At 23.5% G+C, this 19,019-nt stretch overlaps 1 protein-coding gene across 1 annotated transcript in view; it reads left to right on the top strand.

Annotated features, from left to right (window-relative positions):
- Positions 1–10,238: 10,238 nt before the first annotated feature.
- LOC145832500 (dnaJ homolog subfamily A member 4-like) overlaps positions 10,239–19,019 on the top strand; it is a 33,660-nt gene continuing 24,879 nt past the window's right edge. The window contains exon 1 of the mRNA XM_082939818.1: positions 10,239–10,262. Within this exon, the coding sequence (XP_082795944.1) occupies positions 10,239–10,262 (24 nt within the window). The remainder of the gene's footprint in view (positions 10,263–19,019) is intronic.

Consider the following 19,019-nt stretch of genomic DNA (forward strand, 5'->3'; position numbering starts at 1 on the left):
ATTTTAACAACTTCAATGATGTTAGAAAGCATAATACTAGAAAATTTTACCTGAAAAAGTTTGAAACTAATGACCAAGTAAATTAAGCATAAATTTCTGTTCAGTTTATTAGTTTTAAACTATAGTAATTTTTAATGGTGACTAACGTTCTTTTTAAATAAGTTTTTTTCTACAAACAAAAAAGTATTTGTAGGCATTAGTTAGACTCACATACACATTTTTAATATTTTTCAAGTTCATACTACTTTTTGATTTGTGGCTCCTTACATATTTTTACAAAAATTAAATTGTTATGCAACCTTTCTCCTGTATGAGTTCTATAATATCTTTCAAGATTTTACTCATTTGGAAATTACCTCAAAGAAACATCACATTTAAATTTATGCATTTTTTTCGTCATGAACTTCCATGTGTTGATTCAAACTATTTTTACTAGAATGATTTTTTGTCACAAACATGACAAGCAAAAAGTTTTTCTCCTGTATGAGTTCTGTAATGAACTTCTAGTCATGATTTGAAAAAAAAACTTTCAAGCAAACATCACATTTAGATGCTTGTAATTTTTATGAATTATCATATGTTTATCTGATCTTGTTTCACTAGAATATTTTTTGAGACAAACTAGATAGGTAAAAGGCTTGACACCACTGTTAGTTGATTGATGTTGAACTAAACTATTTTTTTGCGATCAAAATTTTTATCGCAAATTTGACAGGCAAAAAGTTTTTCTCCTGTATAAGTTTTATAAAGTTTGTTAAGAACCTTTTTAATTCGAAGTATTTTCAAGCAAACATCACATTTAAATACTTGTGACTCAACAAGATCGCTGTGAAATGCTCAAGATCTTTTCTTTGAGAAAAATTTTTGTCACAGATTTGACATGCAAATGGTTTTTCTCCTGTATAAATTCTATAATATATTTCAAGCTCAAAATTTGGAAATAGTTTCATAGATCACATTTAAATGCTTTTGACTTGTCATGAATTTTAATTTGAATTGTGTCGTTTAAAACCTTTCTTACTAGATAAACCTATGAAACAAATTTAACAGCTATAAGTTAAAAATAAGTGTGAGTTGCTTGATGTTTAATTAATTATTCTTTTTAAGAATTTTTTTATCAAAAATCTCACAGGCAGAAGGTTTTTCACCTGTATGAATTCTGTAATATATTTTAAGCTGAAACAGTATTGAAAATACTTTTAAGCAACCATGACACTTAATTGCTTTTAATTCATAGTGGATTTTTGATGTGTTGATTGAGATTACGTTTTCTTGAATGTTTCTATTGACATTTGAACTTCTTTTCTGTAATTGATTTTACTTACATAATAAACAAATATAGTATTATCCTAAGTACTTATACCTCAACATAAAGTAGTTCTAAAATATTGTAGTTTTTTTAGTTATGATATTTTTGATAAAATAAACTAAATGTTTAAACCTCACTGCTTCCAGTAGAAAACATTTTAAACTATTGTTATATAAGTAATCATGCTTAAAAATAATTTGGTTAAACAAACAATAGAGAGCAATAATACTTATTTTCTAATAGTTAGAAATTTCAAGTTAAAATAATAATAATTAAAAGTTTAATTTGAACAGTTTATATAGTCTAACTATAGTGCTTCAAAAAAAAACTTACTTAATCATAGGAGGTATGGATAAAAGTAAATTTTGGTACCCCTTAAAACAAAATAAATTGTGTTTTAAGGTCACAAAATATTGATTAGGTTGACTTTTTTTAAAGCTTGCCGCCCAGACCATTTTGGAATACAAGCTTATTTAAAGTGTACAGTAGATAAAAAATACAACCTTAAAGTTTTTTGCTTTGAACTGTTTAACATGTGGCAATTATCATAAAAAAAAATGTTTGAATTTTAGTTTTAGTTAGTTTGAATAAAGTTCCACAAAAAATTTACTTTGTTTGCTTTAATATTTTGTAGCTTTTTTATAACAGTTATTAATCAATAAATCAAGATGGTCTACATAAAACTTTCTTCAAACAGTCTTAAATTTTACAGAGGGTGTTTTTGTGATAAACGACACATGTATACCAACTATAAGCTAAAAGTCGAAAGTTCACATTTTTCATCTCCCATATTGGACTTGTTTTGCAGAAGGAAGGGTCATCACTGCAAGCATTAGTGGTGAGCTGAGCGAAAAAAGGGCCTTCAAACTTAAAAGCTTTTTATGGGTTTATTAGGACATGTAGTAAAAAAAAGTCCAAAAAAACCCTCCTATTACAGACAAACAATCAAAAGCATACTTTATAAAAGGAAGTAAAACAGTTTATTCAAATTGAAATTTAATTCTTTTTAGCTTGTTTATATTTTAATTTAATACCAATGAACATTTTAACTCAAACTTTGAAAAAAAAATCTACATGTTAATGTTTTCAAATAATTTATTTGAACAATGTTCGCCCCTAAAGCATTTTCAGTTGTAATTAAATTCTTATTCAAGTAGAATTCTACTTGAATAAGAATGGAATCATAACTAATGAGGACTATATAGCGAAACATTGTTTTGTAATTAAGTTTTTTCAAATATTGAGTTTGTATTCATCTCCTTGAATTCAAGTTGTACTTCAATTTAGTTATTAAAAGAATAGAATTTTGACTACTGTATTGCATCTATTCAATTTTATCAAAACTTACTTTTTAATTCATAAAAAACAAAATTTTAAACTTACCTTCATTTATTAATGAAGTTTAACTTACAAACTTCATTATACTTGTGCTTTAAATCAAACTTAACTATCTGCAAAAAAATATCAAACATTGTAAAACAAAAAAACTAACTAACACAAAAGGTAGAAAAAAACAACATTATTGTTAATAGAATTCTAGTTTGTTTTTAACATAACTTTAGCAGCTTATAAAACTGTTGTACATACTGAAAGTATACTTTGATTTCAATCAAAAATTTGAGAGTAACAAAAAGTTTTATCTTTGTTTTTTATTATTTTAAGAACTTATTAGACTATAACAAAAACTACTAGATAAAAATAAAATTTTAAACAGAAAAAATTCTATCATAGGATAATAACGAATAGTTTTAAGATTAAAGGTATATTTTAACAAAATGTAAAAACATTAAATTTTATTTCTGTAAGATTTTTGAATACATAAAATAAAGTTATTCTTGTAACTTGTCATGTTATAAGTTATAGATGTTTTTTATCAAGATTCCAATAAGTAAAAATTAAAATATATACATCTTGAAACAAACTTAATGAAAAATAAAATACCATGAAATTAAATGTTCATATGCTAATAACTAAAACTGAGTAATACTTCTATACAGTTGACATGACAGTATAGTTTTAGCTATTAAAAAACTTAAAATAACTATATATTCATTATATATTATGCAATTAGTATTCTAAGTTCTTGGAATCTGTTCTAGTTTGTCAAATCTACAGAAAACGTTAAATGGTAAAATAAATTCTTAAAAATCTAAATAGTTTGAAAACATGAAAAATTTACAATTTTATTCTCATTATTAAAATCTTGTAAAGTTAAAATAAATAAACCTTCAAATAACTTTTCTAATAGTGCTTTAAACAGTTAATTAAGCAATTCTCTTATTTTTATGTAGTGCACGTAGTTTATAAAAAGTATGTTTTTTATACAAACTCTATAGAAGTACATAAAAAATGTAATTTACAATTTATTATCTTATACTAACATATTTACTTGGTATAAAACAAACACATTTACAACAGGGAAACTTGGAAACTATAACTATTTTAAAACACTTCTAAGTTTTTTGTTAAAAAACAATATATGGAAAACATAAAGAAACATGAATTTTCTTTTAACTGTATAAAACGTAAACACTTAATAAAATACATTAATGTTATTTATCGTTACTAGACAACAACTTTTATAATAAACGTAATAAAAAAAGATTTATGAAAAACATACCTACTATGTAAGTGTCAAAAAGTAATAGAAGTATCATTAACTTTAAAATATTTAACTGAAAAATTAATAAGTAAAACAAATATCTATCATTTTTAAGAAAAATATTAACAAATCATGTCTACTTATACTACGATATTTAAGTTGTGAAACAGAACCTAAAACTTTCAGTATAACTCTTTACAATCACAATGTCTAAATTTCAAGTTTAAACTTGTCTCTTGTCTTGAGTGTTTTTATGCTGATTTAAATTACTTTTAGTGTGAGATTTATGATCATAATAACTGCAAGAAAATTTGGGTTCAAAATGATATACCATGTGATGGTTTTGTTTTAAAAAATTTCCTTCAGGACAAATGATCATTTATAAGATCTGACATCACTATATGAGTTGTTGCAGCAAATTTCTTGTCACATTTTTGACAAGGAAAAGGCTTTACTCCTAAATGTTTACTATAATGTCTTTTTAAATTATACTTGATAGGAAATAATTTCAAGCTAACACTACATTTAAATGCTTTTGACTCGTCATGAATTTTCATGTGTTGATTTAAACCTGTTTTATTGAAACATTTTTAACCACAAATTTGATATCAAAACGGTTTTACATTACTGTGAGTTGCTTGGTGTTTAACTAAATAATCTTTTCGAGCAAAATTTTTATCACAAATTTTACAAGCAAATGGTTTTTCTCCTGTATGAGTTCTGTAATGCCGAATAAAATGAGACATTCTGTCAAAAACTTTCAAACAAACATCGCACTTAATTACTTTTGACTACTTATAGATTTCCATGTGCTGGCCAAGAGTTTTATAGCATGAATAGTTTTTATGACAAAATTGAAAATTTATCTTATTTTCTGTATTTTATTCTACTTACATCATGGTCAAATCTTATCTTGTATTATCTTCACTCCTTAAATCTCAATATACAGTAGTTTTTAGATATTTTATATACTGTTTGTTTTTATTATTTTTGAACAGTTAAACCAAAATTAAAAACGTACTGCTTCTAATTAAAATCATTTAAATTTATTCCTTTTAGATAGTTAAATTTTCAAATTATTATATTACATTAACAACAGGGAATTCAACTGTATCAGTATTACCTCATTAGTAAATTCTAAAGTATTTTAAAAGATTTACTTGAAGAAAATTAAATATTAAAAGTTGTTTAAGAAGTGCAGTTTAATTTCAACTTAATGGTATCTTTAAAAATTCTGATTTGCATTGCTGTTGAAACTTCAATGAACACTTTAGCTCAAAATCTCATTAAGTTAAATATTTCAAAGAACTTATTTACAAAACAATGTTTTGCTATTTAGGGCTCTTGAACTACATTAAGATTTTATTTGAGTAGAATCCTATTCAAATATGAATGTTATTGTAACTAAAGCGCCCTAAGGTAAAACATTGTTTGTAATTGGTTTTTTATATGTAAAGATTGTTTTTATTTCCTTTAATTCAAATCATATGTTAAAATATTATTAGGTAGGATAATATTTTGATTACTGTTTAGCATAAGTTCCATTTTGAATTTTTTTTCTTAAACTTAAAGAAAATAATATTTTCAACTTACCTTCATTTATAAATGAAATGTTAATTGCACCTTCAATTGTATTTATTATCTAAATCAAGCTTAACTTTCTGCAAAACAACCAAACATAAAAAACAAACAAACTATAATTTAAACAAAAAGGTTAATAAGATCAACAACGTTGTAAATATAATTCTGAAAGCTTTATTTTACTTATGATTTTTTTTACTAAACTTTTAGCAGCTAATAATATTGTTATTGCTGTAAGTATACTTTTTTTAATCAAAAATTAAAAAGTATTAAAGTGTATTATATTAATTTTTTATTGTTTAAAGCATTTAGGTGACTAAATTAAGAAATTTTAAAAATGTATTTAATTAACAATAACAATTAAAGCAACAAAAACATTTATCAAAAGATAAGAACAACAAATTTTTAGAATAATGGTACTATTTTAGAAGACATAATCTAAAAAATTTTCTGTAGGTTTTTTGAATATAAAAGAAAAACTTTTCCTTGAAACTTAAACATGTTATAAGTTATGGTTTTTTGAATTTGATGGTTAGTAATAATATAAATAAATTATATCCAACTTAAAATAAATTAAGTAAAAACTAAAAAATATATGAATAAAATTAAATGTTGAAGTGCTAAAAACTAAAACTGAGTTTTTATGCTTCTTTACAGTAAATTTCTTTAAAATCTCCAAGATTTCAGCTACTACAGAATTTGAAACATATGATAATAATTAATTTTATTAATTTTAAGATTATGTAATCTCTTTCAATTTTTAAAACTAAAAGAAACTTCAATAAAAAAAAATCTTTAGTAAAAATTAAGCGTTTTAAAATGTAATAGTTAAACAATAATGTTCTCAATGTCAAAATTTTGTACAAATGAAAAAGACCTTTAAAATATTTAAACTGACTAATTAAAATTAGATATTAAACTTGAAACACAACCATAAAATTACAGTTTAACTGTTTACAATAACAAGATCTAAATTTCAAGTTAAAACTTCCTTCTTTTCATGAATTTTTTCGTGCTTATAAATTAAATTTCGTGTGCACTTTATATTCACTATGGCTGCAAGAAAACTTTGGTTCATTATGAAACACCATGTGTTGGTTTAGCCCAAGATTTGTTTTGAAAAGTTTTTCTTCAGGAAAAATAGAACATTTAAAGTATTTATCCTTACTGTGAGTTGCTTGATGTTTGACCAAGTTACTATTTTTAGCAAACTTTTTATCACTAATTTCACAAGCAAAAGGTTTTTCTCCTGTATGATTTCTGTAATAAAGTTCAAGTCTTAATTTGCAAAAAAAATACTTTCAAGCAAACATCACATTTAAATGCTTTTAACTTTTATGAATTACTAGTGTTGGTCTAAACTTGTTTAACAAGAATATTTTTTAAGGCACACTAGACAGCTAAAGGTCTTGACAACATTGTGAGTTGCTAGATGTAGCACTAAATTATTTTTTTCAGTAAATTTTCTTTCACAAACTTGAAAAGCAAAAGGCTTTTCTCTTATGTTGGTTCTATAATGTCTACTAAAAGTCTTTGAAACCAAAATAATTTTAAGCAAACATCACACTTAAATGCTTGTTAATCAACAAGATCACTGTGATTTGCTAGATGTCGAACTAAACCATTTTTCTGAGTAAATTTTTTGTCACAAATTTGACAAGCAAATGGTCTTTCTCCTGTATGAGTTCTATAATGGCTTTTAAGCTCAAATGAGCTTGAAAAAAGTTTCAAGCAAACGTCACATTTAAATGCTTTTGACTCGTCATGAACTATCATGTGTCGATATAAACTTTTTTCACAAAAATATTTTTTATGACAAATATTACAGCTAAACTTCTTTTTATTTGTGTGAGTTGCTTGATGTTGAATTAGATTACTTTTTAGAGCAAACTTTTTATCACAAATAAGACAAGCAAATGGTTTTTCACCTGTATGTGTCCTATAATGATTTTTTAAATCATGCTTGTTAGCAAATATTTTCAAGCAAACATCACACCTAATTGCTTTTGACTCGTCATGAATATTCATATGTCGATTTAAACTTGTTTTACTGAAATATTTTTTATGACAAACTTGACATTCAAACGGTTTTACATCACTGTGAGTTGCTTGATGTTGAACTAGATTACTTTTTTGAGCAAACTTTTTATCACAAACTTGACAAGCAAAAGGTTTTTCTCCTGTAAGAGTTCTATAATGCTGAATTAAATGAAACTTTCTGTCAAACATTTTCCAGCAAACATCACACTTAAATACTTTTGACTCTTCATGGATTTTGATGTGTTGATTGAGACTACGTTTGCTTGAATATTTGTCATGACAAATTTCACACTCCAACTTGTTTTCTGTAATTGTTTTTACTTTGATCATAGTCATATCTTATCTAGTTAATTTGATTTGTACTACTAAATATGTATCTTAATATACAGTAGTGTTAAAATTTTGTGTTTATATATAATTTAAACTTAATTTGCGTCAATAATCAAAAATGTTTCAATATAGATACAAAAAACCAACTTAAATACAATAAACCAAATACTAAGTCAAGTTTATAAAAAGAATAAAACAGATTATTTTAAATAAAATAATATGTTTAATTATTCTAGTTTGTGCATTTGAAGCTTGAAATAATATCAAATCTTAAAGTTTTGTTATAAAAGAAAAAAAAAATCAAAGAATTTATTTACAATAAAAAAGTTCTTCTTTAATGGCTCTTTAACAATTAAGTTTTAATTCAAGTAGAATTTAGTAAATATTGTTTATTGAACTATAGGAAAGGAAAACACTCCAAAAAAATTGGTCTAAGGATCTGGTGTACAAAGGAACCTTTTGGTTATAGAGTAGTACACCAATATGAGTATGATTATAACTAAAGAGCACTACGGGGGAAAACATTGTATAGTAATTAAGTTTTTCAAATATTTATTTTATATTTATCTCCTTGATTTCAATTTGATTGCTCTAATTATTGCTCTTAAAAACTAACTAAAAGTATTAAAAAACATAAAACTATTTTTTTGTACGTTTGTAAACTATTTTGTGAATTGAAATTAAAATGATCAAACTGAGAATTTGTGACTCTAATATTAAATAAATATAAGCGAAATAAATACTTCATTCACAGCCGGGTTTCTGTGACAAAAAATTGTGACTTCTTTAAGTTAAATAAATACTAAACTGCACATAACAATGTTGCTTACTTATAATGTTATTAAAAAATCATTCATGCATGAAAATATAAACAAAAAACAAAATTATTACATATTTAAAAATTCAAGCTTATCAGTTTATAAATAGGTAAAATTAGTACAGTGCTTATTCACTTATCCGGAAGCTCACTTATTCGGACAGTTTCGTTCGGTATAAAATTCAAAAATTTCCCATATTAAACACTAACATTTTGGTATGATACAAATATTTAAGCTTTCATGGTTTAAGAAAATTTTAAGTAATTTTATAAATTCCACAATTTTGTTAATTATTATGAGTTATGATACTAATAAAGATTACATTCTATCTTTTTTTTTCAAAACTAGTTTAGTTATCAAAAACCTAGTTTACTTATTAGATTATTTTTTAGCTTATTATCAGTTTCAGCCAAAAGCCATGCCAAAATAAGTTTCACAACTTATTAAATTCCGTGAGTTTTCTGCTGAAAACTTGAAAAAAATAAAAATATAAAACAAACGTCTATTCTTTCTTGTTTTAGGAAAACTTCTAATAAAAACTAGTTTGTTAGTAATAAAATGTTTCCGTCAAATAGAATTTAAACTTAGTCAAAGTTTTTAGTTTTTTTTTAGTCTTTTTTTTCATTTAAAATGATTTTTTTGAGAGAGAGAGAGACAGGTTTACATTTTTTTTTGGTTTTAAAGATAAATTTAGCTTATATTTTCTCTTAAACAAGAATTAATTTGTCTATAAAATTAATAGTTAGGTCAGGTGGTATTACAAATGATGAATTATACTTGCTTTACCCTAATAAAACATATATTTTAGCAGAGTAAGTCTGTTTTTTTTCTAGTTAGAAAAATAAATTAGTTTACCTAAATTTTAGCTATTGTTAATTATTATGTGTTACTCATATTAATACTATTTGTTTTTACCATAACACTTTTATTATGCATTGCGTTATATACAGCAGCTATATTACTATATTATAAAATTGATTTTTTCTACTCATAAAGATTTTTAGTTATGGACATGTTTAGAGAAAAATCTTGCCCAACATGTCCAAATAAGTGAATAAGCACTGTACTAATTTTCTAACAAATTGTATTAAATTTATATAATGAGTCAAAAAAAATAACTTGATTAAGAGCTTTTAAAAAAAAATTTAAACTATATTTATACCTTGATATTTATCTAAATATAATCTTCTTTAAAAAACAAATAAGCATATTTAATTGGAGTAAATCTTAAACATTTTTTCATTTTATTAAGTGAATATCTTTACTTACCTTCATTTATTAATGAAATTTTGCTTGCCACTTCCATAATTATGATTATAAACCAAACTAAATTATCTAAACAAAACAAATTTACATTAACAAAAGTTAAAACACTAACAAATTACATTTTTTTTTTACAGATAATTACTTTAATAATAATTTGTTGTTCTATATCTTAATCAAAATTTGTTGTAATATAATAATTTTATAAAATAAATGGTAAATAAGAATTTGTTATATTATCCTACAATGATGCAAGAAAAATATGAACTTACATGATCATAAAAATCAAAATATAATGGATGAAGGTGTGGTGCCCATGGTAGATAACAGTTTCCACAGTTAATACTGGCAAAAATGGGTTTAAAAAAGAGTGCCTACGTTTTTTTTGTCTTGGAACTAGTTTTTTATTTGATTTAAGGCCATAGGAGTAAACCATGTTTTTTACAAGTTGATCTAATTTTATAAAGTTTTTTCTAAGCTTCAAGATGCTTTTTATCGTTTTAAAAAATTCGAATTATTATTTGAGACATGACCAGTCAAAGTCGGGGGCCCCATAATAGGTTTCCTATGGGAAGGGAAAACTAAAACAGCGAAAAAGGACTAATTAATTTAAAATCTATCTCCTCCTACATTTTTCAAGCAATCTTCTTCAAACTTTCACAGTCTAATCTTTATACAATAACAAAAAAATGTTACTTAGGTATTAAAAAAATTGTAAATTTTTTTTTTTTTTTAAACACTTTTTTTTAATTTTTGTGATAAAATTTTTATTTTTTTAATTACTAAAAATCTAAAATAATGTTTTTTTCTTTTACCATAAGTGAAATTTCCTGAAAATTTGAAGAAGATTGCTTAAAAATGAAGGAGGAGATAGATTTTTAGTGAATTTTAAATTTTCTTAGAAAATTGACCCCAAAAAATTTGCAGTCCATACTTTATATTGGATAATTTTTACAATAAATTAAATATCTCAAAATTTAAATGATATTTTTGAATTCTATAAAAACTGTCTTGTAGTTTGTACTTTAAGCTTTTATATAAAAGCCAAAATTAATTTCTGTAAAAAAAATGTTGGACCCCCCCCCCTATGGCCTTAATTATATTGAAAAAAATATTGGTCTTACTTCTTTAATTAAAGCTGCTCAAAAATTGTCTACAAATACATTTAGTGAGGCTCGATGACCAAAAGTTCAGTTATGGTTAACTTTAGGTGAGCACCAATATCAAACTGGATACATAATACATTTGATTTCTTAATTAACAATAATTTTAGGCTAAAAAACAATACTTTGTTTTAAACAAGCTATATAAATACATATAAAGAACTAAATTAATAATAAATTATGAACAAAAATATTTAATCAATTTTATTTTACAAAATCATAATCAATATAAACTATTGTATTGATATAATGACCTTTAAATTGTAAATTAAAAGCTTTTAAGTACATAAATTTATTAGTTCTGATATATAAGTTTAGTTTTATTCATGCATTTATAAAAGATAAATTTTTAGCCTAAAACTATGATTAAATAACTCAAATGTAATATAATTTTTGCTTGATATTGGTGCTCACCTAAAGTTAATCATAACCGAAAGTTTTTTCTCAACACCAATCAATTGACCATAGATGTGATTCTTTCTAATGAAGTAAAAATGCTACCCTTATGTTAGAAGTTACACAACTTAACTGATGATTGTTTACATATTAAGCTTCTTTGTTGATACAACAAAAGCAAAAAAGGGTATTACCCAACTTTACTAAATGTAACTTTAGGTATGCTGGGCATTCTACGCAACTTTCTTTGAAATAAATCAGAGATTTTTTAACTGTAATATATTAGTTATTTAATAGTGTTATTTTGGTCAATATCTCAAAACTCTGAAAAATCTAAATATCTACAAAACTTTAAAAAAAAAATAAAATCTAATTTGCTGTAACTAATTTTTTTAATGTTAAATAAGTGCTTGTTTTAAAGTTTTTAGTGAATAAAATTGTTTTCTAGCTATGATGGCTAGTAATTTATCAAAAAAAGGACTGTTTCTGAAAGTAGTATTATCGTTTTTTAAGCATATAAATGGCCATTTATTAAAATTTTTGTTTTACAAAGCTTGCATGTTATTTATAAAACAGAACGCAAAAATGTATAACTTCTACGAATTGTTTTTTCTATTTTGTTAATAACTTTTGTAAACATATACAGTATTATAATATTTTTTTTAGTATATACTAGGTTTTTTTACGTAATTAACATAGAAAATGTAAGCACATTTTGGTATAATCTTTAAAGTATTTTAATACGTAACTAAATACATACTTTTTATATGTAATTAAATTAAAACATACAACATTACGAACGTATTGTAAGCATAGTTATTTTGTAATTTGACAGTTAAAAAACTAAAAGGTCAGTCTGTGCTGAAAAATCATAAAAAACTAAGTCATAAAAATAAGTAGTTTTCATGTTAATTCTAACTTTAATTTTTGTACTTAATTTTTTTGATTAATTTTTAACATATTTGGTAAAGTGAGATAAAAATGAAAGTATAAGTGAAAAATGCTTTATAAAAGATTTTGCCCCATTTTTTTCAGCTTAGACTGATTTGTAAGTATATTTTTTATTTTTTACTAAATGCTTCCACAAATAATATAATTTTATTTTTAAAAGGTATTAGATTTTTTATTTGTATGTTTGTTTTAAATTCAAATGTTTTTACTTTTTGTACATGCAACCATAGAAAAATATTAATATATTTTCTACTATAGTTAGACAAGTATCAAAAATATTAAAAAATAAATTAAATTCTTATGTAAATTTAGTGTGTTTGAAGTGCAAATACATGTATACAGGTATTACTAAAAATGACAATTCTGGTTTAAGTTTAATGTCAATTAAAAAAGACCATAGTTCAATATATACTCTAGTTCTATATTTAAAAGTTTATTCATAACAAACAATAAAAAAGTTGTAACATCAAGCTAAACTTTTTTTTTTTGTTATTCAAATATTCTTACCTGTAAAAAAGTTTGTCTGCTTTTATTGTTTTATAATGATCAATAAAGTAAATTAAACTTTTAATGTATTATTTCTGATAAGTTAATTACATGCTTTATTACAAGTGTTACCATTTTTGTATGAATAAATTAGTACTTAAATTATTATAAAATTTTCCTTTATTTTTTGAAATAAAAGACTAAATATGTTTTTTTTTTTATTATTAGCTCGCTACATATTGATTAAAGATATTATATTTGTATGTGATTTTTGTTTCATGTAAATAAATTTTAAATTCAAAACATAAGCTGTGATATAATTGATAATTTCAATTAATTTGTTTGTTTTTAAGCTTTGTTTACTTATTTTTGGTCCAGTTTCGAACTTGGATAATGTTAGAATAAAATAATGTTATGTTGCATAATACATATTTATTGTTTAATAAAAAAAATAATGTAGAAACAAATTTAAGTTCTTCTATAAATTCAAATTTAAGTTTTTTAATATGATTAAATTAAATTATTTAAAAAGTATTTTCACTGTTTTATCATATAATTTAGTGCTTTAATATAATTGACAAGGTTGGAAGTATTTTCCAGTAAAACTTTATAGTAGTATTGTTTATCAAACAACAAAAAATACGCTTATAAAGTTTGGTATAAAGACCTTGTGTACGAAAAAACCTTTTTGTCATGGAGTCGTACACTAAAATAGTTTGATGTCATGTCCAGAACATTGAATATAATAGTAAATTTGCAATTTACAATTATATTTTTAAATATTCTTTTAATTATAAAGAATAAAACGTATAATTTTTCTTTATTACTTCTCAATGTTTTTTACAAGTGATTTTTATGAGTACTAAAGTAATTAAAATATTACACTTTATTTAAAAAGTTCTAGGTTCATGTTTTTTCTACAAACTATTAAGAACACAAAGCAAAAAAAGATTAGCATTTTCTTTCAAGTCCTTAAAAATTAACGATAAGATCAAAAAATTTAAATATAATTATCTTTTTTTGCTTAATCTTTTTTGCTTTTTTTAAATACCTCAAATTAAAAAATAATAGAAACATTGTAACAATTTTTTACAATGTTTAGACAAATTTAAGGACTTTAAATTAATGTTTAACGCTTGAGTTAGATTATTCGAAATCTTTAATAATATTCTGGTGTTATATGTATTTGATCAAAATGCATTAAAGAAATTACTTGTAATTTCGAGTTAAACCTCAAGAAATATTATCTATTGGTTTAATGCTTTTCTTTCCTTAAATGACTTACAATTTCAACATCAAAATGTTTTACACTTTCCTGTGTAAAGTTATATTGTAAAATTACTTTTCATTGGTGAATAGAACTGTTTTATTTATTCAGGTTCACTTAGTCGTTTAGTATAAAGCTGTTATGTTATTTTAAAAAACTAAATTATTTATTCATTGTTTTCGCTCAACATAATTTTTTGAGGTTTGTTCAAAATTTATTTTAATCTATCAGTTTGCTTTTTTATTTATTGTAATACATTTCAATTTTTTGTTTGTACCTTTAGTGAACTTATTTTTGAAAATAGTTTTAGTTCTAGTAAAGATAAATTATTTTTCTTAAACATTATTTTACGTAAATGACAATAAGAACGTTTTAAACTACGCTTAAAAATTTTTATAACTCAAAAGTTATACACAAAACTAAAATAGTTTTGAGTACACTTTATGAATTTTCTATTACATAACAAAAGTATTTAACCTTTTCATCAAAACTACATAAGGTTTTTTATTATATTTCATTTATACCAAACAAAGTTTATAATGAGTTTTAAAAAGGATCTTTTTGCTTACTTGTGTAAGAATTATAAGTTATAGCTTTAGAAAAAAGAAGCTATTCATAGTATTTAGCTAGATTAAAATAAAAGAGTAAAAATGTCCATAATTATCAAACGAGGTCTTCGGAATAAAATTTTTCTACCTATATTCAACAGCAAAATAAGCCATAAATCGCTATCCTTCCAAGAAAGTAAGTTATGGATTAAGCAACCATTATGTTTAAAAAATATTAGTCAATTTGAAAAGTTTTAGGATGAACTTAAAAGTTATCTTATAAATAGTGATTCTCAAGGTCATTAGTGATCATTCCTACTCGTCTGCTTACTTTTTTTTACAGAGTTAATAGTACTTGTCATTTGAAATCAAAGTTTTTATCTTTTTATTTTTATTATTTGGTTACAGTAACATTGGTTTAGCCTAGGTTTTAGCATTTTTTTTTTTTTTTAAGATTATTTTTTAAGATTACTATTTTGACTTCATTTCAGAATACTTACAAACTTTTATTTTGTTATGCTTACAATTATTTTTAGCATGCGAATTTTTAAAAATTGTTATAGATGTTTTTACTTTAACAATAAATAAAGTATTTAAATAGTAAGTTAAGATAACTGTTTCTTGCAAACTTAAGTTAAAAAATCTCTTTATTTTTCTTTAGGATTTTTTTTTGTTTGCCAATGTTGGTTGCTTTCTATTATTACAGTTGTACACTTGGAGAAGTATTGAAAAAAAAGTATATATCTTAGTAGAAGGAAATTTGTTGTTGTTAACATCATTAATGTTAAAATTGTTATAGTTTTTTATCTTTTTTCTTATTAAAAGCACACATTTTACAGTACTTATCTTCATATTTTTTTTTTATAAAATTTAAGTTTAGTTATTGTAAAAATCACTTCTTTAAAATTCTTTAAAAAAATTTTAAAGCAGTTTATTTAACTATTCAAATGTAAAATTGTTTTACTGCTCAAGTTAAATTACTAAATAAAATAAAAATAACCTTTTTAGCACAACAAACTTATAAAATAAATTTAATAAAAATGTTTTAGTTTATTTTACTTTCTTTAAAGAGCTTGTAACCTATATTTTAAGTATTCACAAGTTTGTTATTAGTGTTGTTTATCTACTTTTATAAACTAATTTAAGGTTATAGTATTTTTTAGTTATTTTTTACTAAACAAGTTTTTAAGTACATTAGTAAAAACAAAATTCTATTATTTCTTGTTTAATTTTATTTTCTTTCTTTTTTATGTCGTTTAACTGATTGTTTTATTACGAAAGATGTTATCAATTAAATGATCAAAAAAAAACTATGTGTAATAGCTCGTAAGAAACTTTATAAGCATGTGGTGAAGGACTCGATAACCGAAAGGTTAAAAACTTTTTGAGCAATTTTTTTATCGTTCAGTAAACAATAATAGATAATCTTAGAATATTTATTTTTGTAGTTAAAGTTCTGGACTCTGGTAACTGTAAAACTTAAAATTTAAAAATAAGTTAATGGACAAATTGTTTTCTATTTTGTAAGTGGCACCAAAAGTAAACAAGGCCTTTAGATATCTAACAATCTTAAATACATGCAGACAAATATTTACAGTTAGTCAAAAAAACCATATTTCTTTATAAGTTTGTTTAATCAAACTTACATTCATTGTTTAGTTTATTGTGCTAATACTCTTTAGAATAATGTATTTAATCCTAGATCATAGCTCATCAACCTTTTACAAACATTTACCATTGTAGAAGGAAGAGGAAGTCTGATGTTTTTATACCATGAAATCAAACAAATAGTTTTAATAAATTATTTTTTAAACTTAATTTTATATAGTCTGATGGAGTAGGGGTCCTAATGAGAGAAATAAAAACTATTTGAATTGAAAGTTGCAAGATAGCAACCAAGTGGTTGACACATACAAGAAAACAATCATTTTGTTAAAATCTAGTTTTAACTTAAAAATTTCATTGTGTCTAGTTAGCCCTAAATATTTGAAATTTTACAACCGCCAGAACATCTGGTTGTTTATAAATTTGCGTGAAAATTATGTAGTTGTTGGTAATAAACATCTTGTGTTTGTTTGTTATTGTCATGGGGTCTTGTGAACTTTCCAACTTATTTTAAATTAAATTTAAAATAAATTAAATAAATTAATTATTAACAAAAATAAACCAAAAAATTGCAATTTGTTAGTTTCTGCCTCATTCAGTGATATGTTGGAACTATTAAGCTGTTTACTCAAACTTAAATATGAATTTGACAAATGCTTGAGCAAAAATCCAAAATAGACAATTTTATTTCTTAATAGAACTTTATGGATTTTTGAAAGGCTAAAATGCACCAGGTTTTAATCTACACCAAGTTTTGTCGTTTAAATTTTACTTAGTTATTTTTTCATCGGCTTCAGTTGTAAGGTTTTGAAATTATTTTATATACAGTTTATTGAACGACAAAAAAGCGCTCAAAATATTTAGTACTAAGAAATGGTGTACAAAGAACCTTGCGGTTATTGATTCGCACACCACGGATACCTTTTAACGTCTTGTCCAGGACATTTATGTTTGTCATTAAGCAATATTGATTATATAGCAGTATATTAAAAGCATCTAAACCTCTATCCATTTCTACTTTACCCTTATCTCTGACCAACGTATTCCAAATACAAAAAAAAGGTATTGTATATATAACAAATTCAATATTAGCTAATCAGGATCTCCTTACATTTGAAGCTGACACATTATTTTTTAGTACCTGCATAAAGTTGGGTAATACCCTAGTGGTCATAACAAAATTTCTATCATGTAAACAATCTCAAACTAAGTGATATTTCTTTAGCTGTGATGATTTATTTTCTTGGCAAAAGGTGATTAACTTATTGTCTGTTAAGATATTTTAGTAAACAATAAACGATTAAACTAAAATCTTAAATAAATTCTGTATTAAATAAACATTTAAAAAAAACCTTTAATACATGCATAAGTGTCTATCAATGAAGAAAAAATGTTTATTTTCTTGTTGTTCAAGCAGTTGAAATAAATTATATTGTTGTATTAGTATTGAAGTAGATTATAGATAAATTATACACTACTAAAAAAAATCCGAAATTTAAAAAAAAAGTCCATTTACAAGTTTTCAACATTTATTTTTTGTACTTTACAACTAAGATTATTAATAAAAAATCAACTATGATCAAACAACCTGTTATAGTTAAATACCCTATATGGTCATCAAGCTAGACACCATTTATATTTTGTTATAGAAAAGAAAAAAATTTCACTCTAAAACAAAAACAAAACATATTTCAAATCAAACAAATAAATTTAATATTTAAATATGGTAATATTTTTTTTAACCTTTTCACCTTTTTTATTTCTATTTTAAACCAAAAAGTATTTACTGTTAGTTAGTTTTATTAAATTATTGATTTTTCCAAAATTTTGAAATCAACCCCTTACTAGTTATCGTCCCATTTTACTAAAACTACTAGAAAATGACCAATATCTACCTTTGCAACGTTGTCACACCCTCAAGATACTCAGTATATTCACCATATCTCTTATTATTACCTTAAGATAATTTATAATCTCTGAAAACCTTAGGATGACTCAGACCAGTTTGTTTTTTTTTAATGAAAAACTCAAGATAGTTTAAAATTATTGTTTTAAATCTCAGTCAAGCTTTATTTCATATATTAAATGGGATTTATTTATATCTTTTCAAAACTTATATATTTTATAACCAACTTTTTTTTCCAAAACTTAGATATTATTGATGTTATAAGTTTACTTACTTTCTATTTTTTTAATTATCAAAATTATTTCATGTTTAAATCAGAATGACTTAGGACAGCTTAAGGTCATTTTGGACAGTTTTTGGTCGACATGATACTTTTTTTAACCGAAAGGATGACAAACTTCCTTTTGGAAAAAAATGTTCTATTCAACCAATTTTTAAAAAAGAGGATATATATTTAAAACTTATAATTTTAATTACAGTGTTAAGACTTAATTTAAATTTTGTAAACTATTGTTATTTTTATTTTATATTAACTGCTTTAAATCATAATACCAAAAAACTAAAAGTAAAAATAATGTTATTGAACCACTTAAAACTTAATTATAGTATATAGTGTACAACAAAAAGCAATGTTGGTTCTTTTACAAGACAAAAACTATATTATTAGTATTTTTTAAATTCAAGTAAAAGTTATTAACAAAAAATATGCAATGACCATAACATTGTGTAGTTTTATCTTCTCAATTGTTTTAAT

This window comes from Thalia democratica, chromosome 3 (assembly GCF_965202585.1).
Source record: "Thalia democratica chromosome 3, ktThaDemo2.hap1.1, whole genome shotgun sequence".
In the NCBI taxonomy this organism is placed as follows: domain Eukaryota; kingdom Metazoa; phylum Chordata; class Thaliacea; order Salpida; family Salpidae; genus Thalia; species Thalia democratica.